Source organism: Corapipo altera, unplaced genomic scaffold (genome assembly GCF_003945725.1).
Source record: "Corapipo altera isolate COAL_440 unplaced genomic scaffold, ASM394572v1 64, whole genome shotgun sequence".
NCBI lineage: Eukaryota > Metazoa > Chordata > Aves > Passeriformes > Pipridae > Corapipo > Corapipo altera.
Genome location: NW_020884893.1, coordinates 9,136,829 through 9,162,655, shown reverse-complemented (window position 1 = coordinate 9,162,655; position 25,827 = coordinate 9,136,829). Strand labels below are relative to the sequence as shown.

General features: G+C 42.5%; 1 protein-coding gene across 8 annotated transcripts in view; it reads left to right on the top strand.

Moving 5' to 3' along the window:
- The window catches only part of DNAJC5 (DnaJ heat shock protein family (Hsp40) member C5), a 31,526-nt gene extending 5,699 nt beyond the window's left edge, over positions 1 to 25,827 (top strand). The window contains exons 2-7 of one of the 8 annotated variants that reach the window (XM_027645862.1): positions 2,027 to 2,123; positions 9,481 to 9,548; positions 14,376 to 14,512; positions 16,840 to 17,053; positions 18,115 to 18,286; positions 18,995 to 25,827. In XM_027645862.1, the coding sequence (XP_027501663.1) occupies positions 14,406 to 14,512; positions 16,840 to 17,053; positions 18,115 to 18,286; positions 18,995 to 19,098 (597 nt within the window). In that variant the 5' untranslated portion in view covers positions 2,027 to 2,123; positions 9,481 to 9,548; positions 14,376 to 14,405 and the 3' untranslated portion in view covers positions 19,099 to 25,827. Of the gene's footprint in view, positions 1 to 2,026; positions 2,124 to 3,646; positions 3,849 to 6,291; positions 6,402 to 8,265; positions 8,285 to 9,480; positions 9,549 to 13,463; positions 13,484 to 14,375; positions 14,513 to 16,839; positions 17,054 to 18,114; positions 18,287 to 18,994 lie in introns of those variants that run through there. The other 7 variants (XM_027645868.1, XM_027645863.1, XM_027645869.1 and 4 more) reach the window with 7 other exon arrangements.

Below are 25,827 nucleotides of genomic sequence, written 5' to 3'. Positions count from 1 at the left end.
GTGTTCATGTGCTTTCACAGGGGGCACATGGGATCCTCATGAAGTCATCTGGTATCTGCACAGGGAATTGAAGCACTGCTGGTTGGTTTTTTTTTTTTTTAAGATCTGCTCTAGTTCAGGTCCACCAGGGACTGATGACAGCTTTGATCTGAAAAACTGGACCCATCCAATACACCTCACACGACTCAATGTACGTGGTGTTTTGGACAGGGGACCTTGGTGGGTACTGTGAGCTCTGGAAGAGGTTTGGAGTGACTGTTGGGATCCTGCTTGGAGGTCCTGGATGCTGTGTTCTTCCCAGCACCCCCCAAAATCTCCTCGCCTGCTGCTCCTTGAGGAGGAGGGATGGGACCACAAAACTGTCCCTCCACTGAAATCTGAGGTGACCCATTTCTTGGAAGCTATAGCCAGAGACATTCCTGTTCTGAGTTTAAAAGCTGGATTCAGTTACTGCTTAGAGCAGTGAATGGACTAATTCCAGGTTCTGAGTTGCTGTTCTTTGAGAATTTTAGGAATATTTTCCATCTGATAACTAATGAGCTCTGTCATACAGGGTCCCTGCTTTCCACACGTGTATGATTCTTATGTGTGTCTTGGAGCTGTCCTGGTCTGAGTGGTGAAAGAAAAATAGGGTCTGAAACTTGTCTTTTCTTCAGAAAACTTGTTTTATCTTTTTTGAGGTTTGGTTTGACAAATCACTGGTCAGTCAGTCCTTCTTCTGAAGGCCCTAAAGGTAATGCTGGGAAATAATATTCTGGCTTGGAGCAGACCATTTTTGTCACAGAGCGAAATAAATACCTGTTCAACAGAAATATTTTTGTCTGGACAGTAATTAGTGAAAATATTTACCTTCCTTAATAGGTGTCTCACTCTTTCTTTTCCTAAAAAGTTCCTGATTTCCACACTCGCTGATTTCATTCTTGTTGCCCTTTTAAATTTTGCTTTGGCACAGCATTTGCTATTCACAACTACCTCAGGAAAACCAGGCAATCAGAGTTAATCAGAAGGTATTTGGAAGGTGCAAAGTATAATTTCCCAGGCCCACCTCACTGTTTCACTGAGTGGTTTGGATAACGGGGACAGCAGCCAACATGACTTTACTCTGGGGCCTGGACTGGAATATATTTTGGATGAAACATCCTGGATGATGAAAACCCAGCATTTTCTTCAGTTGTTTTGTAATGCACAACTCATTACCCTGGTTTCTTAAAACCACATTTCTTCCCATGACTTGTCCTGTTTGACGTCTCTCTTATAAAGCCCAGGGACTCCCTCCTGCATGTTAAAAATGATCTATTATGACTTTCACTCTTCCTTGCTATTTTGAGACTGTTTAAACGTGTGGATGTATAAAATACTATTTTAAAATAACCCTAAATGAAGAAAGGTGTTATTTTACAACTAATTTTGTTCCTGTTAAGGGTTTCCAGGGGGACACCCTCGTGCTTTGGGGAACATGTTTAGGAATGACACTGGTTTAACACTGGACTGATGGCATCACGTCAGGGGTACAGGCAGAGGGAAGAGACAGTCACACTGGTGTTAGTGAAGATCACAGGGAGGAATAAAAGTGTCACAGTCACAAAAACTATGGGGTTTGTGACATTATTCTCACTTATTTTGGTAGAAAAAGACATAAATGTGATAATTCTATACTTTGTGCTGGAACTGAAAGGCCTTGGGAATGGCAGTGATTAAATTATGCCCCAGTGTAATAGTGGCCTTTTTGTTCTAAGCTGCCTGAAATGTGATTCCTGTCTGAAAACTAAGGGTATAAAATTTATATGTCTTCTATTTCTCACCCAATTATGTTAGAAAACTCGGTTACAATTAAAGTCTAGAACATGGGTTTTTCCTGAAGTGTCAGGTTTGCAAACTAAGTCTATGGTCTGAAATTCAAGCCGTGTCTTTCCTTGTTAAATCACAAAGTGAGTTAGTGGGAAAATCAGTAGGACAAATACATTCTTAGTTGCCTTATTATTTCTAAATTATAGACTGCCTTTTTTTTTTTTTTTTCTTTTTTAAGCAGCCATGAAATACTGTTGCCAGACTGAATGGAGGAGCTGAGGACATACTTCATCAGGCAGTCTGCAGATTAAATGTATGCAGAGTGAGAGAACAGGGTAAATAAACGTCGTTATGGTTTGTGGAGGAGTAGTATAAAATAAATCTTTTTGTTGGTGAAACCACACTGTATACTTAGAAAATACCAAAGAGTTTTGTCTCCTGTAAGAAAATGCCAGTTTAAATTAAAACCACTTTTAATCCAGCCCTGGGATTTGTTTGGGTATTTGTAGGCAGAAGAGCTGACTCCCAACATATGGGATGTGTACTGGGTAATGCTTTCTGGGGACATTGTAAGATTATTGTGACATTAGCAGTGCATTCATAGTGGCTTTCCTCAAAACTTTGGGATCACTAGGGAGTAAATGTGTTCTCTGTCCCAAGGTGCCCCCTGGACATGGGCTCTGGTTTAATTCACCTGCGAAGAAACAGAAATATTTGCAGTGAAGGCATCACTGCCAGCATTACCCAGCCTTCAAAAGGATCTTGGTGGTATTTTCCTGCCAAAACAAGCAAAAGCTGAGCTGGTCAGTTGAGATTTTATGGTGGAATTCTGAAGTCTTAACTCCTTTCATGCTTCTGAATGCCCAGGGGCCAGGGCTTTGAATGGGGCAGGTTTGGAACTCATCTCCTTGTGGCTTTTAAACCATTTCCTGTAACACCTGACACCATCCAGTGAGAAGGAATCTGTGGCATGAAAAGTGTCTTCCATGTCCAAAATACATATATATTTGTTTGCATCAGTTGGTTTAGTAAATCTGTTGGTGACTTGCCATTTCACTTGCAGTTTTTAGGCCTGTTCTGCTGCTCCAGGTGCAGGGATAGTTGTGATTTGCAGGATTGTGGGGTAAGTGGTGAGGTTTGGTGGTTGCTGGGGGAGTGTTGTCCTTGATTCAGGCCGTGGAAAAAGCAATTCCTGCTTTCTGTGTCAGCTGAGTTCTGGGCAGGTGTTCACCTGGAGCCTGGAGATGGTCTCTGGGGGCACTTGGTGTGTTTGGGTTTGTGCTCCCCCCTCGCAGTGGTTTTGTCTGTGCCCCCTTTGTAATCAGGGCACCTCTTACTCCTGGTGGCCTTTCGTTGGGTTTGTTTTGATTTGGGGTCTTTGGCTGTTTTTCTCAAGCCTAAAATATCTTTTACAACACCAATTACGTGTCCTGATGTATTTTTCTCAGCTGCAGGAGTGGTGTCCTGCTGTGTTTGTGGTGTTTGACCAACAGGCAATGGTGACAATCAGTGCTTTGGCACCAAGGACCTGCAGGAGGGACTGTGCCAGTGGGAACCTCTTGGATAGAGCAGGTTGTGATTAAAACTCCTGGTTATTGGTGCAGGGATGTCCTTACTAGGCATGACCACTGGCACAGTGGTTGGTCACCAGTACAGCTCTCCTGCAGCTCTTTATGATGTAATAAAGGAGGTATGTTAGAAGCCCATGTTTTCTGGTTTGTTTTTTGTTTTGTTTTGGTTTTTTTGTTTGCTTTGTTTTTTTGTTTTTGGTTTTTTTTTTTGACAGAAGGAAACGAAAATGTTCTTTTTTTCTGTCAGTTTCTGTGAGGAAGTGAAATAATGAAATAGCGAAGTCTCCTCCCCACCCTCCATAAAAACTGGGGAAATACAGTTGAGCCATTAGGAGAAGAGAGGATCTTTAGTTACGCTTAATTTTTTAACTTCGCAAAAGAAATAATCTCTGGAACTAAAAGCCTTTGGAATTAAAGTGAGAAGATACAAGTGTTGCTTGAATAATTATCCATCATCTTAGGCTGGGAGGACCTGATTGGATACATAAGGTAAAAGTGAATCAGGGGAAAAAGTCTACTTTCTGCCTGTATTAATAAATAAATAAGCTTAATTTTTAGAGTAAAATGAATATTTTAGATTACTAAAACTTAATTACCCTGTGAAATGGAAAAGCTCTGACGTTACAGAGGCAGTGACATGGGGTTCCTGGTAGTGTTTTAACTTCTCTGTTCCTGAGCTGGGTGGGTGGTTGTTTCTGGAAAATACAAATTCTTTATAAGTCCTGCTTATTTTGCCTTTTTATTCATAACTTTTTAAGCAAAAGATTTGTGTGCTTGGTGGAGCAAGAGACCAACCATTAAATAACTGAATGACAGAGACTGGTAACTTGAAAACAGGTGAAGTTTCTCAGAAGGGAAACACCAGAGTGGATCATTGGAGATCAGGGTGGAGCTCTGTGCATTGACTTCTGCTGTTGGTACAACCTGCTCTTCCCTTTTGCTTTTTTACCCTTTAAAATAAACTCTTCATTTCAAAGTCTTTGCCAAAACCTGTTCATGACTGAAACTGCCAAGAGTGTTTATTTGACAGCACAGCAGTTCCAACACCAAATAGGTATAAAATAATTTTAGTCTATGTTTTGCAGTTTGTAAATCCATAGCGTTACATTATTTAAATTTTGAGGAGGGGAAAACCCTCATTTACCTTTTCATTTGCCTCACAACTGATAGGAAAAGAAAAACAGGACTGAATTTCTTCCCCTTCCATCTCCTCCTGCTGTTGATGAGCACAGGGGGGAACCACCTTCCCCTGCCCTTCTGAGTTAATTTCGGATAAATCATCTTGCCCTTTGCCAACCAACTTGTAATTTGAAAGATGTGTTCCTGCCTGTTCCTTTTGCCTCTCAGACTGCTTGCCTGGCTTTTTTCAGTTGTACTCTGTAACCTCACCTTTATTCTTTTTTTTTCTGCCAGGCAGGAGCTGCCTGTGCTGTAAAAAGGGGCTGCTTGGACCAGCGTTGGCTCTCAAACTCTCTGTTTGTGACAAGCTGCCAAGAATTTCTCATTTTGACAATTGATCCAGTTTTCTCAACCTTCTGTCACACGAAGAGAGTAGACATTTTTTTCTTTTATTTCTGTCTAAAAGCCTTTAGTTGTCTTACCTACTGGTGTGACATAATAGCCTAAATCCCATTTTTATGTGAGCAAACCCAAATGCTTGTTCCAAGACCTTTTCTGTATTTTAAAGGTTAGACTGTATCAGTATAACCATTATCAATATGATTTTTTAAAAATTGATACAGTTTATTAAACACACCTGGCACAAATGGAGCTTTATGTCTGCACTGGTGCTTTTGAAGAAGTTTAAAATATTTCTTCTCCAGAAGAATTGGCATCAGCATTACTTTACCCACAGCAGGGAATGTTGTGGGTTTGCTGATTTATTCTAGTGAACTTGCTGTGAGTAGTTACAGTGATTCAAACACAATTTATAGAGAGGAAAAATTAAGAGTAATAACGAGCCAAGGAAACAGAACTGCTGATTTTTTTCTAAATTTTTAAATACCTGAGTAAGCAGACACAAGTTTTTTATAGCCATGTGCAGTTTGTGACAGTGCAGTTGCACTTACTGTAATGCCATAAACAATAATTTAAATTGCTGAAGGATTAAATAGGAGCAATGAAATCCTAAGTAGGGAATCCACTAACCCCCCCAGGTTTTTAGTGTAATTATTTTAGTTGACAAGAGAGGATAGAAAATGCAAATCTAATACTTCACGTTTTTCACCCCTAATATGGAAAACTTCCTTTAGCAGGTTTGAGTCTTACTCTTGTATAGGGTACAAGGTCACAAGTCTTTGTAACAGGCTGGTCAATCAGACTTAAATGGCCACATTTTAATCTGCTAAGCTCATTAGAGAAACAACACCGTGTCACTGTAGTTAAGTTTGTCACAAATTTCAGTGTAACCTCTCTCACACTTATCAGTGGTGGAGGTTACATCAATTTAGGCTTGAATTTATCAGAAAAATGGTATTGTTCCAGATTTCATTTATTTAAAAGCTCTGTGTTTCTGTTTTTTAAAAACCCCTCATGCTTATGAGAATTTAATGAAGTTTTTAGTGTTGCAGTCTTTCACTGTTGGAAACCTGTCCTCTGTTCCCAAGGCAGATGGATTTGGACATAGTGAAGTTCTTTTTTATTTCTGAGAGAAAGATCTATGCACTTAATTTAATTCCCTGGATACTCAGTTAGCTTTTCATCAGAGCTTAGATGTTAAAACAGAATGTTTTTATGGATATGAAATTTCTCACGTGACCTTTAGCAAAAAGGCCACAAACTGAATAGCAAAATGTAGCTGAAAGGCTTTTGTGCTGTGATATAGAAATATAAGCAACACCAAAACACACTCTTGGATGCTTTAACAAAATAGTAAATGTTAATAAGTTAAAAATCACTATTTCAAGACAGATACAGGGAGAAGAAAGGTGCTTTGAAGCAGTAGTGATTTCCTGCAAGCATTTTGTTAGCCAGGTTGCTTTGCCTTCAGCTTTGTCCTGTTGTTTTTCCAATGCTGATTCATTTTGCAAGTGATGTGAGCAGGTAAGGATGTGAAAATAAACACTTGGGAGTTCCTGCTTTGTATATTGATTTATTTTATTTGCCTCAATTGCAGCAGCATTTGTTTAAATATTTGCTAACTGTGATACAGCTCCTGTACACGGCAGAGATGGATTATGAGGGAAAGTATCCTGAAGGTGCTTCTCTCTGTCTGTTAACAGCATATGGAGCAGGATGAGGACAGTTCTGTCACTGGAATTATTCAATAAAAATGGTTCTCCAGCATCTGTCAGGCTTGGGGAGACAAGAAACACACTTTTGGTCAAATAGGTCTGAGAACATGTCTGATTTCTGGAAGGAAAAGGGAGAATCTGTCTCTTGCTTATGGGAGGGAAAGGTGCTGAGCACTATTTATGGTTCCAGTGTGTGGGGAAAATACAGTATTAGATAAATTGGATTCAAATTTGCAGAAGAAATAAGGCTGGAAGAGCTGGTTTTGGTCTGAGCAAAATGGTTGCAAGAACACGCAGCCTTCCTAAGCGAATTTCTTCGTTGGTGTTTCAAAACTTACCACAGTTTTAATGTGTGGCTGAATTTAATTTGCATTTGTGTAGCTTTGCTAGTGTTTCTTATCTTCATCATTCCTTAATCTTTTTCTTCTCATTTTCGTGCTTACATCTGCGTTTTCTGCTTCTTAAACAATCCTGTGTTCCCTCTCCCAGACTTTTTTCCTCTGTGTGTGTGTTGTTGAACTTGATGTTGATTTTGAACACTTCCCTTTCTTTTCCGTCATCTGCCCTTTCATTTTCTCTGCTTTTATTTGGGTTGTGAATATCATGTAATAAGGAGGGGGGATATTTACAAGTAATTACGAGCAGGGTATTATGTAGAGCTCTGGGTCAGTGGATCTGGCCTCCTGAATAATGAGATTGGATGGGGAGATCAAAACATTCCTGAGTCACTAAATTGGAATTGCCAGTTGCAACAGAAAGCAAGGGAGTGAACCCTGGGGATGAAGTGCTGGGCTGGCTCAGAGCTGGCAGGGAGGATGTGCTGGGGAAGGCAGGATGTGGAGTAGCTGGCATGGGTTTCTCGTATACTTTGATTTTATAAGAAGTAGTTTCCTTTGGAGTTTATTTTTGTCTTGTTTGATTATTTTCAGCTGTAAATCAGGCTGCTTGCTCTTAGTGAAATGTATTGGCATAGCTGAAAGACTGAAGAAGTATGGCTGCTTGCATCCAGATTAAGATAATACTTTGCTATATATATATTGAGTTCTGTATATGGATGGTTATTATATATGTATATGTGCTGTAAAAAATGATCTTTTCTGCTGATGGAGTTTTGATGAGGCCTGGGCCAGAATCTTGTGTTTGAACCTTCTGTTCACAGATCATTGTATGTTATTTATGCTATTACATACCAAATTCTGACTTTAGTAGGATAGCTCATTTTGTCAATTTGTCTCCTAAGTACATTTGAACTTTGCTTTTTTTCTTCTGTTCCACTCCTATATTTCTATCTGTGTACATCCATAAATTGAACATAATTTAGCTGGCTCTCAGTTTGGCTGTCAAACATCTAAGGTTGCTGTTTGAAACAGAATCAGTGGTACAATTAAAGATGTTCTTCATCTAGGTATGAAGCCATAATTCTGGTTGCCAACCCCATTAACCATCTGCAGCTTTCTGTAGATGCTTAAAAAAATATTCCTTTTGTGGATTGTTTTGCAGTGAAGGAAGCAGCGGGCAGGAAACATGGGAGCTTTTATAGCTTCACAAAACAGGTTGTTTTTCCTTGGAGAGGTGGTCCACCCTCTGCTATTGCACACACTCTGAGTGGGGAATTTTAACTCTCTGCCTTTCGTTTTTCAGGAAAAGTCCTTTGCCAGTACCTATAAAGGAACTAAACAGATCCATTTAACAGTAAGCTGATTATTGAGTTGTTGGTTGGTTCATTCATACCCACTTAGTGATGTGCTGCTGGATCAAGCAGCTTCTTACAGATGGCACCAAACAACTGCTGTGGGCAGCAATGCCAGCAGCTCACTGGGTGTATTCCCAACATCTCTGTTCACCACACTGAAACCTTCCAGTGTGTGAAAGGCCTAATTATTAATTCAATGGGGAGTTTATTTCTCGAGTGCATTCAGAACTTGTTGTTTGGAAGCTGTTGAAAGGGTTTAGATGATGATGAAGTGATGACTCGCCAGGAAAAAGCTGCTCTGAGGTTCCACTCATGAGGTTTATTGTTCAGCCATCCAATGCACAAATGACTTCAGGATTGATGATGAGGGTGTGTCCTGTACCTGCTTAATAGGAAAGATATTTTAATCTGTTGCAGTGATTTTTCCTTATTTTTTTTCCACAGCATGATATAGCATTTCCTAGGCTCCTCTTCCCCACTTACTCTCTTATTTCCATGTGATCACTGATCTGGAGTGATCTGTCTGACTTTGCTTTGACCGCTGAAAGACTGAGCACGTCTTGTTGGGTCATCTCAGGTTCTCTCCCTCCTTGTACATTGAAATGAGACTCGTTTCTGCCTTGAGTGATCTGCTTCAGGATGGGGGAATGTGAATGGAATGAAACCTCTGTTTTCTTGATGGAAATTTGTCCTGGCAGAAGGAGCTGGTGCTGCTCCTCGGAGCAGGGTCTGTGCCGGCTGCTCCGGTGCCGGAGCTTGGGGTCTGCTGTGTGAGCTAAGCTGCTTTAGCAGTCCCTCTCTAACAACATGACATACCTCTCTTGTTCCCAGCACAGGTATTTCACAAAGGCCTAAGCTGAAAAAGCCCAAAGTCTTAAACCGATAATGTTTATTAGATTTTCTGTGCACCTGGGTAACTGTGTTTCTTTCAAGTGGTGAAAAATTGGAGAAAAGAGACCAAAGCTACAGATGAAAGCATAGAGCCCTCTAATCTATGCTTTTAAATATTTGTCACTTACTTTGACAGTTAGTCAGTTCTAAAGACAAGTATTTACATTGTGGGGACTTACTGTGTATAAATATTGATGAAACACTTGTGTATTTTTACTGTCCAGTAATGTGATGATAATTTTTCAATGAACCCTCAGCCTAAGTGGTGGTGAACAATTTTATTTTGCTTTTGTTTTGTCTTTAGGAGTTTCAGTTTTAGAAGTGTGTGAAGGCTGTTACCACTTACCTTAGAATATTTGAACTAGACACCAGGTAAGTTCTGAATTTCTTTATTTCTTGTAGCTTCTCATTTAAATGCAAAATATCGCTGAGGAAACAAAGTTCAAAGTTTCCTATAGAAATCTCTTAGTACCTCAGGAAGCCAAACCTAAAACACCTCATATTTTTAGTGGTAACACAATCTTGGATATGCTTCTCTCCTCTCCCCTTTACAAATGTTTTTTTTTTCACCCTGGAAAAATACCAGATTGTGAGAACGACTCTAAATGACTCTGAGACAGATGGACAGGATGTGGAGGCCAGTGGTGCTTTTGCCTTTTTTGTGATAAATCAATATTTACCGAAGTGTTTTCTGGCTCAGTGTTTTTATTTAGAATTTTACTAATGAATACTGGTTGAGATGGAATAATTCAGTTAAAGATTAATGCCTGGAGTTAATTTTCTGCACTGCGAATCTTTGGAAAGCGGGAATCACAACTTTAACTGACATTATATTTTACCACACAGTCAGTTAGCAGCAAGGCTTTGTGGAATACAAATCTTTCCTAAAATACTCCAGTGCTTCCTAAAGTTCTATAATAAAGCATCAACTAGACATAATTTTTGTAAGAGCTGGCAAAACATCGTTTCCAAGCTGGACTCTTTAATCATCTGCTGATATGCTCTTAAAGCTGTAATTGCAGAGGCTTTGACAGCATTACTGGTAGTTTGTGTTGCAGACACGTGCAGGGCTGAAAAGCCACCTCCTCCTGCCCAGCACTCCCAGCATGGTTTGGGTCTGTGTCATTTCTCCTGCTTCTTATATGTCCCTTTTGGGGATTTCTTTATTCTCTGTGTTACTGGTGATTTTTTGGAAGACTGGGAGGCTGTTTTGTTCTGGGTTCAACCAAGCTCCTTTGCAAAGGAGAATATCCATTAATGTTAATGACCTCCCCTTATCCTGTGTCCAGTGGGTGAGTATCACTTACCTTGTCAGGAGGAGGTGGATTTTCTCCTTTACAGTGGGATTTCACTTTCTGGAACAGCTGTTGACAGCCAGATTCCCCACACTGAGGATAGTTCACTGCAGTGCTGTGAACAGCACATGTGTACAGGTCTGTGCATTGGCACAGACAGTCATGGTGTGATTTCATTTTGGTTTTTAGGAATTTAAACTGATGAATATACAGACATTAAAAAAATTAGAATTCTGGTGAAGAGTGTGCACCAATGTCCTGCTCTAGTAGTATTTTTAAAGTTAGCATTGTTTGGTTTCCTCTGCCCCTTCTGATTTTGATCAGTGGAGCTGAGCAGCCACAACTCCTTCCTGAAGCAGTCATTCCTCCAGAGAGGAAATTCAAGGGAGCAGCTGTGCCTGTGTGACTGACATGGGTGGAGGTGGGAAAAGTGGTATTTCAGGCAATGTGGTACTTCACAGTTTCCAGAGGTTCATTGCTCAGTGCTTCAGCCTTGGAGTGAAATGAGAAGTACTGCTGTTAGTCTGCTTCCAGAGGCTAATGGCACTGAAATATTGTGGATGTTGTTCATGGAATTAGCCCTCCATCCCTTTATTTCAGGGTAGTTCTTCCTAGCAGAGATTTAACAGTGACTGTTCAGTGTTGTTTCAAGCAAATTCTCCCTGAGTGACCAGTGCTGGTACCTCCACCCACAGCCCTGTTGCACAGCTCCACATGTTTTCTTGGAAAAATTGATATCCCCCTTGCTGCCCCCTTCCAGTGAAATTCTTTGCAGCATCTTGTAGCAGGTCAGGTGGAGTTTTAGTCCTCCCTCTCTTCTTCTGGCCACTGGATCTGTTGTCACCCTTTTCAGTGCAGGCATTCTTTGGGATGCTCTGTGAGTATTTAATTCCCTAAACTGGCAGAGAACTGTTCATTTTTTTTTCTTGGCTGTAATAACACTTTGCCATTTTAATGAGTTAAATACAACTTCCAAAAGAGTCAGCAGTCTTGGCAGAAACTAAAGTATTACCAGTTTCATGAACCTTGATGGGATCCTTTTGGGAAGCTGAAAAGAAAATTAATCTTTGTAAAATTGAACTGACATGAATGTATTTAGAATGTATTTAGGCTGGCTTCCATAAAAACCTCTCAGGTTTAACCTGAGTCTTCTCAGCGAGGTAGTACCAGTTATATTTACCTGGTCCTGCTGGAAGCAGCTGCCTGTTGTGGTAAAGCTGACTAAGGCAGGATATTTTGGTACACAGATAGTTAAACATTCTGCTGGTTAATCCAGGAGATTACCTTTCTCCAGAGCCTTCCCAGAGAAGCCTCTTCAGGGCATCCAGCTTGGTTAGAATACAGAACAGGGAGCAGATGGCTTCTTGCTGCTGAACACAACTGTTTTTAAAAACACAGGGCAGCTTTCAGGATTGTGAATTAGAGCCACGTGTGAAAACAGCAGGACAGATGATACCCTGGTTTATGAAGCACTCGGAACTTAAATAACTTGCACCTTTATTGTCTGTTTCATATTCAAAAAAGCCAAAGGTTGCATTCCTAGTAATAATACTCCTCTGTTCCCTTAAATAACAAGCTTCCCAGATGAATTCCCATCACCACCTTGTCCTCCACTCTTCTGCCAAGCTCGAGGTGTGCATTTCACACCACTTTGGAGAAATAAGTGCTAACACCCCGTTACCAAGCTGTGGATCCCCTGGACTGTTCAGATGGAAGCAATTAAGGATGCAGCAGTGTGGAATTGTATTCCTGTGCCTGCAGACTGATAGATACCACCTGGGTCAAAGTGAATTCATTTTTATTAAACAAATTTGCCCTAATTTAGCAGTGGAGATTTTGTTAATCAGAACAGGGTGTATGGCTGTGATCTGCAGCTTCTGTCACCAAGGGCGTGTTGGATTGATGTTACAGGAAGCTTGTTGTGCTTAAACAGAGCTGCAGACTTTAAACAGCACAAATGCTGTAGTGCCCTGGAAGCTCCCATTTGAAGCAATATCTTCTTTGGGAGAGCTAACTAACATGTAAGATTTCAATCAGGATGCTTTTTTCCCTTCCTTCCTACTTCAGAGGTCCCTGTCCAAGAGCAGTAGTGACAGACACTCCTTGGCTGGGGGCTGCTGGTGGGGGACTGGTGTGATGGAGCTGAGGGGAGGTTCCCAGGAGGGTGTGAAGTGATGGTCACGGAGCAGCAGGAGCTGTGCAGGGAGCCAGGACAGCAGTGGGAGCAGGCTGGTGTGATTAGATAGATTACCAGAGAGATGTCAGGATCATCGGTCTTTGACCTCAGCTCTGGGATGGAGGGGGCTGGGAGGCTCCCAGTGGGAAAAGGCTGGCCTGGAGGGTTGTGCCTGCTGTGTGCCTGGGTGTGGGGTTTCGTTCCTGAAATATGTTTTTCCTTTCACTGAATCAGATTATGCCTGAATAAGTGAGTTGTTTGTATTGTGTCTTGCAGCACTCAGTGATTTTCCTCCCATACAGAGAGCTTTTGGTACTGAACAGTGTCCTTGAAAAGAAAAGATTTTCTCTCCCTACCCACACATTCACCTTCCAGATTTGGGGTGCAGTTTGAATTCTTAGCCAGAGCATTAGAGTTTAGACCTTTTATTATCAATAATAATAATTTATATCTTCCTATTAGGCTGTTTTATATTAAACTTGGTAGAATTGCCCAAGACTTCTTGAAGGAGATTAAGATGAGAGTTTGGTTTAGGTGGTGTATTCCAGTTAAAACAACTGGACGTGGAGCAGAGTGTTAAATGAATGTAGAGTCAGAGAGGCCAAATGTGGGAGAGAATGGGCAGCAGGGTCTGAGCTGAACAAGACAGTGGTAACATGTCTGTCCACATCCTTGTCACCTGGTCACCCTTGTGTGGGTGGGACAATTCCCATGTGTTGGGAGAAGCAGAGCTGTGGTTCTGTGAGGTGTGAGGTCACAGCTCCACCCAGGCAGCACAGGGGGGGATGTCTGAGAGCGTTGCTTTCAGCCAGCCTTGGGAAAGCTGGAGTTATTAAGTTTGTTATATAAGACATAGGGTTAATTTAGAAAAGTCTGGTGCTTTAAATATCTTTTTCAAAGGCTGCATAATCTGGTGTAGGCTAATTGTAATGACATAATCCAAAAATAGCCAATAGTCTTTTCTTGGATGCTCATCCTGGCTGCAGTTCTGCAGCTAAAGAACAGCAAAGCTGATCTCCTCAGGATGGGAGGGGACATAACCAGATCTGCCCCTGCCATGGCACAGGGGACACCTCTGGGGTCTGCCGTGTTTGGATGTGGAGCAGGAGGTTAATCCATGTTCAAGTAGCATGGGTTTAACTAGAAAGCATGTTAAATATTGGATCCTCAACTTTAAATTACTAGAGGGGAGATCTCCATCTCTCGAAGTGGGCATTCCCTCTTTCCTCGTGGGATGCACAGGCCTGGGCACACTGGACTTGTCCTGAGGATTCTTTTTGACCTGGTGTCGGTGATAAAATGTGGGACTGGAGTTTGGGAGGTGTGGGGAGGTTTGGGTTTTTTTGTTAAAGTGTAATTAATTATTTTTATAGATATTACCACAAATAATCTTCTTTCTTAATCTGAATATTAAGAAGTATCTTTAGGGATGTGTTGTGCAGTACATAGCTATAGCTGTACCTCAGCTGTTGATTTGGGAGTTGAGTATACACAGTGTTGATTCAGGATGCCTGGTGTTGTGCTGAAAATGTATTAGTTCTTTTCACTGATAATTCACTGAGTTTTGTAACTTTTTACCTTCCACATGTGTGAAGAGCCATTCAGAGCACATTTAAACCTTATAAAAGCTGAATTTTCACGTGCAAACCCTGACTTTAAGGATGATTTGATTCATGAGATCTGTTTTATTCTTTGTTTAAGCATTTGTTAATCTTTTTGTTTTGGCAGGGGCCGGTTCTCTCCTCAGGTTAGCTCAGGATGGCAGACCAGAGGCAACGCTCGCTCTCTACCTCTGGGGAATCCCTATACCACGTGCTGGGGCTGGACAAAAATGCCACTTCAGATGATATCAAAAAGTCTTACAGGTAAAAGTTTGAGTTTTACACCTGTCCCAGTAGCACAAATGACTTTAATTCAGTATTCAACAGATGGTCTTATTTACACAGGGACCTGAGCTAGTATATTTGGACCTTTTGCAAGAAAAATATGTAAAAAAAACAGGTGAAAACTTAGTTGCTTCTTGCAAAACTTGGCGTGAAAATGTGCTTAGGCTTTTTAAATTTTTCCATCTAAATTCTCAATTTCCATCTAAATTTCCAAGCTAAATTCTCAGATGCGCAGTGTCATTCTGAAAGGTCTTTGTTTAAAGTTGAATAGAATTTTAAGACAGTGTGATCAGAGTTAAACTCTTCCTGTTAGGCAGCCTTGTGTCTGGTTTAAAGGGAGCACAGATGGGCAAAACTGTCTTTTTGTCCATCATTTCCACTCGAGTGAGGTATAGATTAAAGATGCAAATAAGGATGTAAACCGAGTAGCAACACTTACTTTTTCCTTAAATTCCTTTCAAAATTTCCTATCTTTGTGGAGTTACTAGTTTAAAAGAGGATTTTTTTTCCTTATTTCTTTTCATAAAGAATTGGACTCATGAAATGGCTTCATATTGATCAGCTAATAACAGAAAAAGTGTTCTACAACATCCTCCCTTTCCATATTCCCTGACCAAATAAAAACAACAAAAAAAGATTTCTGTAACATCCTCCCATTCCACATTCCCAAAAAATCTGCTTAAATGCAATTCTGCTCTGTGACAAGTGGCAATGTGTATGGAATTACACTAGGGGTCAGCATCACCTTTCCATGAGGATACTCTTTGGCAAAATTGTTTTCTTTTAGTCTTCAACTTTTACCAAAACTTCTTCCCTTTCAAAGTTACATTTGTAATACCAATGGCAACGACACAGTGAAGTCTGGGAATAAACTGGGTCCCCAGATTCTCAAAAATTAGCTGTATCTTCCTAAAATTTTCAAGTGGAAGTTTGAATCAAGCAACTGGAAAATAATCTTACCTTCTTGGGGGAAAGACTGCAGATTTTTCCTTTGGAGGAACAGCCACACGAGGTCCTGGGGTGAACTGTAGCTGCTTCATACTTACCTGAACCTTCATCTCATCTCATTTCCTCTGCTGCTCCTTTACCATGTTCAGTCTGAACATCCTTTGCTGGCCTGGGGGCTCTGGGGTTTGTATATGTGTAGGAAATGGGAAATGAAAATTATTTATCTATTGCAGCCTGATTAAACCCTTTCCAGGTTTATAGAAGTTCCCTGTAATTATAAAAACTGTGATTATTTCAGCCCTCCCTGAGGCTGGGGCACAAGTGGCAGCCATGGACATCATTCCCCTGAGCAGCATCATGTGCAGTGGGAGTGTTCCAAGGGCCATTCAGTTTTTCTCATGCTGTGAGATACTTGCAGGCACATCCAAGGGCTTGCACACATCTTTATTTCATGTTCTGTCTAAACGTTGCCCCACTGTGAAGCTGATGTGGAATCCTCTGCAGGCTCCTCTTGTGTTTCTCAAAGGTGTGGCTGTGTGGTCATTTTCTGTACAAGAACCTTTTGTGGTGGAGAAGAGGCAGCCCAGAGTTCCGTGTCATTTTTGTACTGGGGAGCACGTATTTTCTGTTTCTAGGGAGGTGCTTGCCCGGTAATTTCTGCTGGTTTCTGTAAATAGTCTGGGCCATGTGAGAACTAGCACATTTATCAATGCTTAATCTGATTTTTTTGTTAGTTGTAAGAGATCTGGCCTGATTAGGGGAGGTGTACGTTGTGATTTCCTGATATCTCGAAACTCCGAAGCGTTTTCTATTCTAGCAAACCTTGAACTGAAAAGTACTTTGTTCCTGCACAGGAATTGGTGAATTAACCACAAGTGATCGTCTGTTCTATTTTTGTGTTCAGACACTGCAGAAGCAGCAGTTCAGACACTGTTCAAGCAACTTCTATTTACTCTTTGGTGCTATACCTTAGATTTGTGGTGTGGTTTTTTTGCTGTAGCAGGAGCAAAACTTACTGGTGGAAATTGCTGGAGCTGAGGGTAAAAAAAAAAAGCACAGCTACTTTTCTTCAGTGTCTTTTTCTTTTTCTGTTGGATTTCTGAGGGTCAAATCCAACAGTCTGAAGTCAGTCCTGTGAGCTAAGCTAGACACTGCTGTAGCCCTTTGTTATCATCTAAGGAAGAATCATCAGGGAAGTTGAATCACAGATGAAGGAAACATGAAAGTCTCCCTTGCGTGGCAGGCTACGGAATTAAAAAAAAACTAAATCAAACAAAAAACCCAGGAACCCAAATCTCAGTTTTTAATCTATAACGATCTCTCTCTTTTTTTTTTTTTTTTTTTTTTCCTTTCTGCAGGAAACTGGCATTGAAATATCATCCTGATAAAAACCCTGATAACCCAGAGGCGGCAGAAAAATTTAAAGAGATCAATAATGCCCACGCAATATTGACCGATGCCACAAAGAGGAACATTTACGATAAGTATGGGTCTCTGGGGCTCTATGTAGCAGAGCAGTTTGGTGAAGAAAATGTGAACACATACTTCGTGCTGTCCAGCTGGTGGGCAAAGGTAAATAAAAGGGCAGGGAAGTTATTCTGGGTTGGCATCGAAAGCTCTGTAGGAGCTCCATTTGATAACTGTGGGTTTGTTTTTTGGACATTTGCTGCGTTTCTGACACCTGGTAATTAACCCTCTTCCTGCATTGTGATCTCTGGTTCAGAAGTGTTTTTCTATGATCTTTTGGTGATGCAGGCCTAGTACAAAGACTTATGTTACTAATTGAAGCTTCCATTCTAGTGGAATTAAAAGTGATGAGGATCTGGGGGGGTATTCTCTGGTAGTATCTGCTAAATAGTTTTGCAAAATGAGTCCTAACTGTGAACTCGAGCTCACACAGGAGAAGTCTGCTTACATTTCATTGCATGGGTGCATTTTTCTACCCTTCACCAGCATTGCCTCCCTCTCTTGATTCCCCTAAGTAAGGGAATAATTATATCACTCTGCTGGTTTGATATCTGTAAAATCATTTTTTTTCAAACAATTGTACAGTGACCTACAGGGAGACTTTAATTTAGCCCCATTGTCACTGTGATAAGCACCTGGCAGACCTGGCTCTCTTGGAGCTGCCTTGCTCACACTGGGAGCATCAAACCTCAGTGCCCTGAGCTCCCAGCCATGTCCACAGCCTTGGGCTGATCCAAGTCCCTGCCAAAGGTACATCATGACCTGTGCATCAGCCAGCACAGGTCAGTCTGTGTCAGGGATATTAATGCAAGCTACAGTCTGTTCTGAACTGTTGTGCCTCTGGATTTTAATACAGATACAGTCTTAGACCTGTATGTTCTTCCAGATGCAGCAGAATAAATAGTCCACTTAATCTAAATTGTAGGAATTCTTCAAGCAAGCCAGGTTGTCAGTATTCACCTCCATGTAAAATGGGGAGAGCCATAGTTTTGCACATAGTTTTAAATCTTTCTTGTTGATGAGGTAATAAAGCTGTAGCTGGTGAGTTCTGTCTTTGCTCTGCTGTGTTTTTGCTCTCTGGTTCTATATCCGAGTCTCACAGACTCCATGGTCAGAGTGCAGTAGGCACAGGTTATGACTGTTTCTGTGTTTTCTATCCCTTGCAGGCCTTGTTTGTGTTCTGTGGGCTCATCACAGCCTGCTACTGCTGCTGCTGTCTGTGCTGCTGCTGTAATTGTTGCTGTGGGAAGTGTAAACCGAAACCTCCCGAAGGCGAAGAGCAGGAATACTATGTCTCTCCAGAGGACTTGGAGGCACAGTTGCAGTCAGATGAAAGGGGTAGGTGAAAACTGCTGCTGGATGTCTGAGATAAGCATCAGTCCCTGCCAGTCCCATCAGTGAGCTGGTGGAGGGATCAGCACAGGTCTTGGGGTGTGGGTGATGAGCAGGGAGTGTTTGTGGCACTATGTGGGTGACGCTGACACCGGATATAGAGTCGCTGAAAACTCCCAGAGGGTCTTCACTGAACTTGATGGGATCAGCTTCAGAGCAATCAGTGACCATCATTCGTCTTCCTTCCACATCTCTGGGGGTAACATATGGGCCAGACATGTGTGATTGCAGAAAGGGGCTCTTGTACCCCAAAGGTTGGGGGTGTCAAGGGAGCTTGAACTGCGTCAGCTGTAAAGGAGCTGGCACTGCTGCCCCAGTAGCTCTGTCTGATACTGTTCATGAAGGTATAAAGCTCTTTCTGTAGAATTGAACCAATAGTTAAAAAAAAAATTGTAGAGCCTTGTGTAAGCTCTGATGACATTTTTAATGGGCACTGCTGAAGGTGGGTGAGGGTCAGCTGCTCTTACAGGGAGAAGGAAATATGATAAATATTTCAGTGTGTGCACTGAAAATCAGGGAATTAACATCATCCTCTCAGAGGAACGTGAAGCTGTGTTATCACAGCGTTGCAGGGAGATGTGACTTGTGCTTACCAAAACATACAGTGCTGTGTTTGCTCCTTGGTGTCCTAAGCCTTTTGTCTTCCCTTTTCAGAGGCCTCAGACGCACCTATTGTGATACAGCCAGCATCAGCCACAGAGACAACCCAGCTCACAGCTGACTCTCACCCCAGCTACCACACTGATGGATTTAATTAAGTTAAGGAAACACTGTCATTAGAATGGATAAAAAAAAAAAAAAAATAAATACATGGCCAACTCAACACTAGAATCATGAACATTAGAAGTAGAGAATGGGGAGGGGGAATAATTCTGCCACAGTAAGAAGGCAGCTTTCCAACCTGCCGAAAATATTTTGTAATCCCTTCAGCCTTTTGTCACCTTTCAGTGTCGTATCTCGATGATACGTGAAGTGCTGTAGCATGCAGTATTTAAAGCAGTTTAGCTACGGTCTTATTTGTTTTCCTTTCTTTTGGTTTTTATTTTCCCTGTTTTGTTTGTTTTTTTTTTTTTTTATAGCATGTATGGAGTTATGTTCAATGTCTGTGGTGTAAAGTATTGAGTTGTCACAATATCAGTGCGATGGAGACATTCTGCATTTTAAGCAGCAGTACTGGCCTAAAAATTATGTTCAAAAACTGTCACAGAAGCCACTGTTCTTCTGTACAGCTGAGCTCTCAAAGACCTTTAAAAATTGAGGATTTTCATTTCAGTGCAACAAACCGAGTCTTTCATTCCTCCTATTCCTGCGTTTTTATCTAAGCAAGTTTACAAAGCCAAGAACCAAAAAATGCCAGTCCTGCAGAGCTGGAGTCCTCTCTAATGCTGGTTTTCAGCTTAAATAAATCTACCTTGAAACATAAAAAGGGAGAGATGCCAATCTTTGAACAGTAAATTGAACAGCTCGTTGTGTGTGAGGCGATCTCCAGTGACAATGGAACCAAAACCAACTGGGAATGGGCTCCTGTGGTGGTGGCAGTGAGATTTTAACTCCAAGCACAATTCTGTTTTGGTTTGAGTTCAGTTGTTTTCCTGAAATGCTAAAGACCAAATAGTGCAGCTTTGTTTCTGAATGCATGAGAATCTTAAAGTGAAACTGGTTAATTGGCTCTCACTGAGGAAGTGAGTAAAATGCAGGCAACAGCAGAAGTGTTTCAAAAAATTGGTTTGTAAGAATTTGTTCTGATAATTTGAGATTTTAGTAGACAAATGGGGTATTACCTGTCTTTTTTAAAAGCTTTTATAATACACTAACCCTTTAATTTTCTCATGAACACCTTTGTGTAGTACTTAAATGGATTTTTAAGAACAAGCCACCTTTCTTTGTGTTTATATTGTATAATTTGCACATTGTCTTGCATTTAGATTTGTTTACACCAGTGTTTTTCTTTTCCTCAGAACAACTATGTGGAAACCCCTGAAAGGTTTTCCTGTTCTATTTTGAAACCAAATCAAGTCCAAATTCTGCTCTAATAAACCATGGTTTATTGAATTTAACTGTTAAAAAGGTATTTTAGGCAGCTGCTGAGTTGCTGGTGTATTTTGTTGTCAGTGATCCTGCTTTAGAGGATACAGAATCAGGGTCTAGAACAGCTGCAGAGAACCCACACTTGGCACTTTGAGCGGGTAATTACGGCCTCGTTAGTTTTGATCGTTCTGCTTTTTATCACTCTGCTGTCCTTTGCACCCCCATTTCCCTGTTTTGTTTTCCCCCCTCTTTCTGTGGGGGGGATGTTGGCACCTTCCCACTGTATCTGCTGCTCCAGGGGTTACCTGGGAGCATCGTAAAGCTCTGCTGGTCTGTAGGAAAACCACCAGGATAGGACGGGGACTCTCCTGCCACAGAACCATTTGGAATATGTTTTCCCTCTGTCTTTGCATGAGCAGCAGTGATGGAACACGTAAAATCCACCATGAAACCCTGTTAAACAAGCTGGATAGGAGAAAATGTTCTTAACACGGTCTCAGTGCTCAGTGAGGGATGTTTGCGCACCCAGACTTTGCTGCAGCTGCTGGTAGAAGCACGTTTGCCTGCATGGGAGCTTGGTGCAGATCAACATGCTTTTGGTACCACATCAGGCCCCCAAAATTCCAAAAAACCCCCATGACTTTTAACTAATGGCTTGATTTCAGTAGCACACTCCTTAAGTCATTTCTTCCTTGCCCACAGTCCTTTTAGACCTGAAATGCAGTAGTTTACTGCAGGATACTTTTAACTTTTTCTGACTTAGGTGGCCTTGAGGACATTTGAGTATGATTTGGCTTGAGGTCCTTATTTAATAATGTCTTTGTTTGACCCCGTGGAAGGAAAAGCAGTTTTTAGGCTTACACCCAACTTTTGACTGTCCTTGTAGATTTTGCCTGAAGCCCAGTCTTGATGTAGAATTGCAGGCTGGAATATGCTCGGATATCTATAGGCTTTGTCCCTAAACACTGGCTGGTTAAAATCGCCCTTGACCTTGCAAATTGTGTAATGGGTAAAAAAAACTAAGGTGTTGGGGATTTTTGGCTTTGTAAATGAGCATGGCTGATTGGAGAGAGCTGGTGAATGGGGAAGGGAGCTGTTCCCTGGGAGCTGTTACAGTCCCTGTCCCCACGTTCATCTTGGTGGTAACACAAAGCTGGTTGTTGTGGAGCAGCTTTACCCCATGTGCTGGGGGCTGGTTGTTGCTGTTGATTTCAAATAATCCTCTTATTTCTTAACCCCTCTGGGCTGTTTCCATGGAAGCAGGGAGGCTGGTGGGAAGTTGTGGCTCCGAGGAGGTGTGGGACACACCTGGAGTCGCTCTGCAGGCTCCCGATGAACCAAAATCTGGGCAGCACGTGAGGACCAGAGGCAGCACCATTATCCATGGGGAAAGATGACATCCAAGATAAATCTACAGTTTTAGTTCTTTGCTTAGCAAGGGATGAGTTTGGAGAGAGACTGCTTTCCTGTCACTTGTCTGTGGGTGGTGTGTGAACAGGAAATTAGTCTGTTAAGTGCCAGAGTGACGTTAGATGCTCCAAGGGAAACCACTCTGAGATCCCGGTTACAGAGAATGATGGAAAAACATAATTCTACATGAATATTCATGGGTTTTGAAGCTGTTTAAAGTTTGCCCATGTTACTGTCTAATCTCTTGACTTTAGGATTGTTGTGTATTAATGAAGTTCTTGAACTATGTAAGGAAGTGATTTAAACATTCCTCCTTTAAAGCCAAAACCATGTAATTGGAAGACAAGTAGATTAATGCCCACTTTTCCCCTCTTGGAGGGAAGGTACAGGAGTACCCTGGGCTCTTAACACAAGTTACACTTAAAAATGACCAAGTGGAATCCTAGTAAATGCAAAGTTATATTTGGAATCATGTTTTAAAATCTGGTGGAGCAGCTCAGACAAGAGGTCTGAGCTTGGGCAGGTGGAGCTGCAGTGTCCCAACACTGCATCCCTGACCTGGCTTAGTGCAGAATGTTTCCCTCCAAAATCAAACCTGAGCACTGTCCATCTCTGTCCAACATCTTGCCAGAATCAAAACTTGAGCTTGGATTTTATTTATTTATTTGTTTATTTAAAGTTGTATCATTTGTACAAGTTGCCTGAGCCCTCCGTTTTCAGTCGTTCAGCCAGCTCCATCCAGCTCCTCCAACCTCTCCAGCACTGATTTCCTTAGCACTTGTAGCTCCATCAGGGTGAATCCTATCTGGAGAGCTGGTTTTCAGGACCACTGACTTTATCCCTGAGCTGTGTTGCATGGAGAGTCATTCCTAGCTTAGGCTGAGGAGGGAAAGCTGCTGCCGAGAGCGCTCGGGTGCTGTCTGTCCCTCCCGGTGTGTGGAGCTGCTGGAGAAGGAGGTGCTGGATCTGCCCTGCCCATCCTCCCTGGGGATGGGGGCATCCCCAATGCACTGTACTGGAGGGGCATTGCAGCCCTTAAATGCCAGTCTCATTTTGTTAGTGATTTTTGTAGGAAATTCTTAAATATTTATCTGTATATAAATTTATGTAAGCCTCGGTGGCGTCCCGTAGGGTGTCGGTTTCTGCTGGTCCCATGCAGTGACGTTTTAGAGAAATGTTCCCTTTTTAGTCTTCTTTTTAGATTTGTAAGCTTTTTAAACTGCTTTAGATATTAGCACTCCTAGTGTTCTTACAGTGGGATGCTCTTGGAGGTTTGGAGGAGCAGAACTGAGGAGTGCTTGGGCACAGAAACACCCAGTCCTGCAGCAGGGCTGCGGTCAGGGCAGTGCAACTCTCCCACCCCTTTCCTGTCAGCCTGGAAACACCCTCACACGGGTGTAACCAGGGCAGGAGCCTGATGGAAAAGCTATTCCTGTCCCATCCACGAGGCGGTTGTGTGGTGTGGCGGGACACCAGTGCACTTTGGGGGGCTGTACCAGGGCGTTCGTACCACACACACTCCGTGAGAGAGGCACCTGCTTCTCTCACCTACTTTGTGCCCTTCATCTGTCCCTGCGCCCTTCAGTCTTTTGCCATTTCTGGATAATTTAGGAGATTTGTGCTGCAGGTTTTTTGTACCCAGTGTACCTGTATCTTGGCATCATGTTTAACAGGTGACCCTGGCAGGGTGGTCAGGGCGGTGTTTGCAGCCCCCACCTCGTGTTAATAATTCTGGATGGTGTTTAAATGCGCGTTAATCTCGGAGCACTGAGCTGTAACCCCCCAGTACTCGTGTTTGTAGTGTCAGGTTGGTATAAACTTCACATGCTTCATCATCTGGTGCCGCTTCTCTGTGTTCTAGTGGAAATCATCTAGTTTGTAGTGTCTCATTGCACCAACAGCTGCTTAAAATCTCTCGAAAGAATCATAACCGGTAGCTCACCAGGTGGCAGGAAATTTGTCAGTGTTCAGCTCCCACAAGATCCGTTGTCTGCTCCATGAACTACCTTGGGAGACTTACTGGGACTATCTGGGACTCGGCAAGACTGCAATTCCCGTGTCCTTCTAAGAAGACGCTTTCTTTACGAGGAGAAGCCGCGGGAGGGAACCTGGCTGTCCTTGATGTTTGCACAAGCCAAATGCCAGAAATCTGGAAGACAAACTTTCATTATGCCAATGTTACATGCACAGTTGATTTTGGTATTAAAAGGATAGATGCTGGAAATTTCTGGTGGTTATATATATATATATATGTATATGTATAGAGGAAGCTCTTATATAAACTGGCTGTTCATTCCCGAGTGCCATTGTCTTCTCTGCTCCCTCTCCCCACAGCCAGCCCTGTGGGTGTGCTCTTGCAGTCTGTGAGCGGTTGCTTGTCAAACCATTCCAAAAATTTAACAGTCTACTTGAATTCCATGAGCTGCCCCTTGTCCTGGCCCCCTCTGCCTGCTCCAGCTTTCCTTTGGAGGAGAGAAGGGAGACCCGGCAGAGGGCACAGGGGCAGCTCTGGAGTGACTTGGACTCGTGCAGCTGGTCCGTGGGGTGTTCAGATGTGGTCGATGTGCTCATCACTGGAGCTGTGATAGAACACATTGATTTGGGGTTTTTCCCTAGTTTTCACCACGTTGGACTCCCCGGAGTGGGGCTGGGTGAGCTCACAGAGCAAGGTCCACCCTGTGCTGAGGGCTGTGGGCTGCAGCATCACGCGTGTGTATGTATGTATATATGCACATATGTATATATTTATACAACAGGTGTGCACCTAGGACTTGCTGCTGGTTTTAATTTGGTGATAAAAACGTGAAATTTGGCTCAAAGTACTGCTCTGAACTCAGCCAGACAAGTGGAAGGTGTGTTCCTCTTTTGTGCTTCTTTCCTCTCAGCTGCAGGAAAACCCAAACCAGACCCATAGGGTCAAGGGACTGCTGAGGACACGGAGCCTGTTGTATAAATAAATGGGTCACACAAGTGGGGGAAGCACCTTCTGCTCCCCACGCTCTGCTCGGGTGAGTTCCCACGTGAGCAGTGTGGTGTTTGCACGGCCGGGCGCAGTCCCTCTGCTTGCACATTGGTTCTGTAAGGACTTGGAGTTACTGAAATTCCTAAACCTGAAGCTGGCAGTGATCCATGTGAAGGCACAACAGTTGTGGCCAATGTACGTGTGAGTCCCACCACGTCCCCTCTACACATGCTGGGTGGAGCTGCTGCCGCCCTCCTCCTCAGGCCGATCCTTCCAGGGGCTGTTCCTGACATGCAGCACACCGGGGGTTCCTGCTTCACAGCAGAAATGGGGGAATACTGGGGAGATTTTTACTGCTGGCACCTCTGAAGTTCTGTTTGTGTCCATCATGGTTGATGAACTCCGAGTTTGCCAATTCCAAACGCGCTGTTTCCTTGCTGGATGCTGAGCCAGTCGCTGTCATTCCTTCCTCCCTCTCATCCCACTGTCGCCCGCCAGGCTGGGGCGGGGTGTGGATGGGTTGGTTGGTGTCACTGCTGACATCCCAGGCGGTTTATGTTCATTTTGCATGTGAGCAAGGCCCTGAACTGTGTAATTCCTCATGGGGTTTGGTTGTCCCGGCCTCCTTACGGAGCTGGCGGGAGCTGAGGGCGCCGGGAGAGGCGCGTTTGCGTTTGCACTGCACTTCAACTCGGGTGGGGGGTGGGGGTAGGGGGGAGCCCATCTTTAAAAAAGGAAAAAATAGTAAAAAAAAAAAAATAAAAAAATAAAAAAAACCCCAAACCCACCACAATCGAAGTATAAATGCATCTGAGAAGCAATTATAATATAGACATATATCTATTTTGTTATGTTACTAAAGGACCATACTTTGAGTTGTCTGTAAGTAGACGTGGCTGTCTGAACTTTGTGGATTGTAACACTCGATACTACTGAGCTCCTGTACATACCCGCAGCGACGGCAGAAGGAATTATTTTCTGTTTTAGCATGGTAATTTGTGTCTTGTATGTCCGAATATAAACTAAAATAAAGATTGCTAAGTTATCGGAAACCACTGTTGTAAAATAAATGTTTTCAATGCAGAAA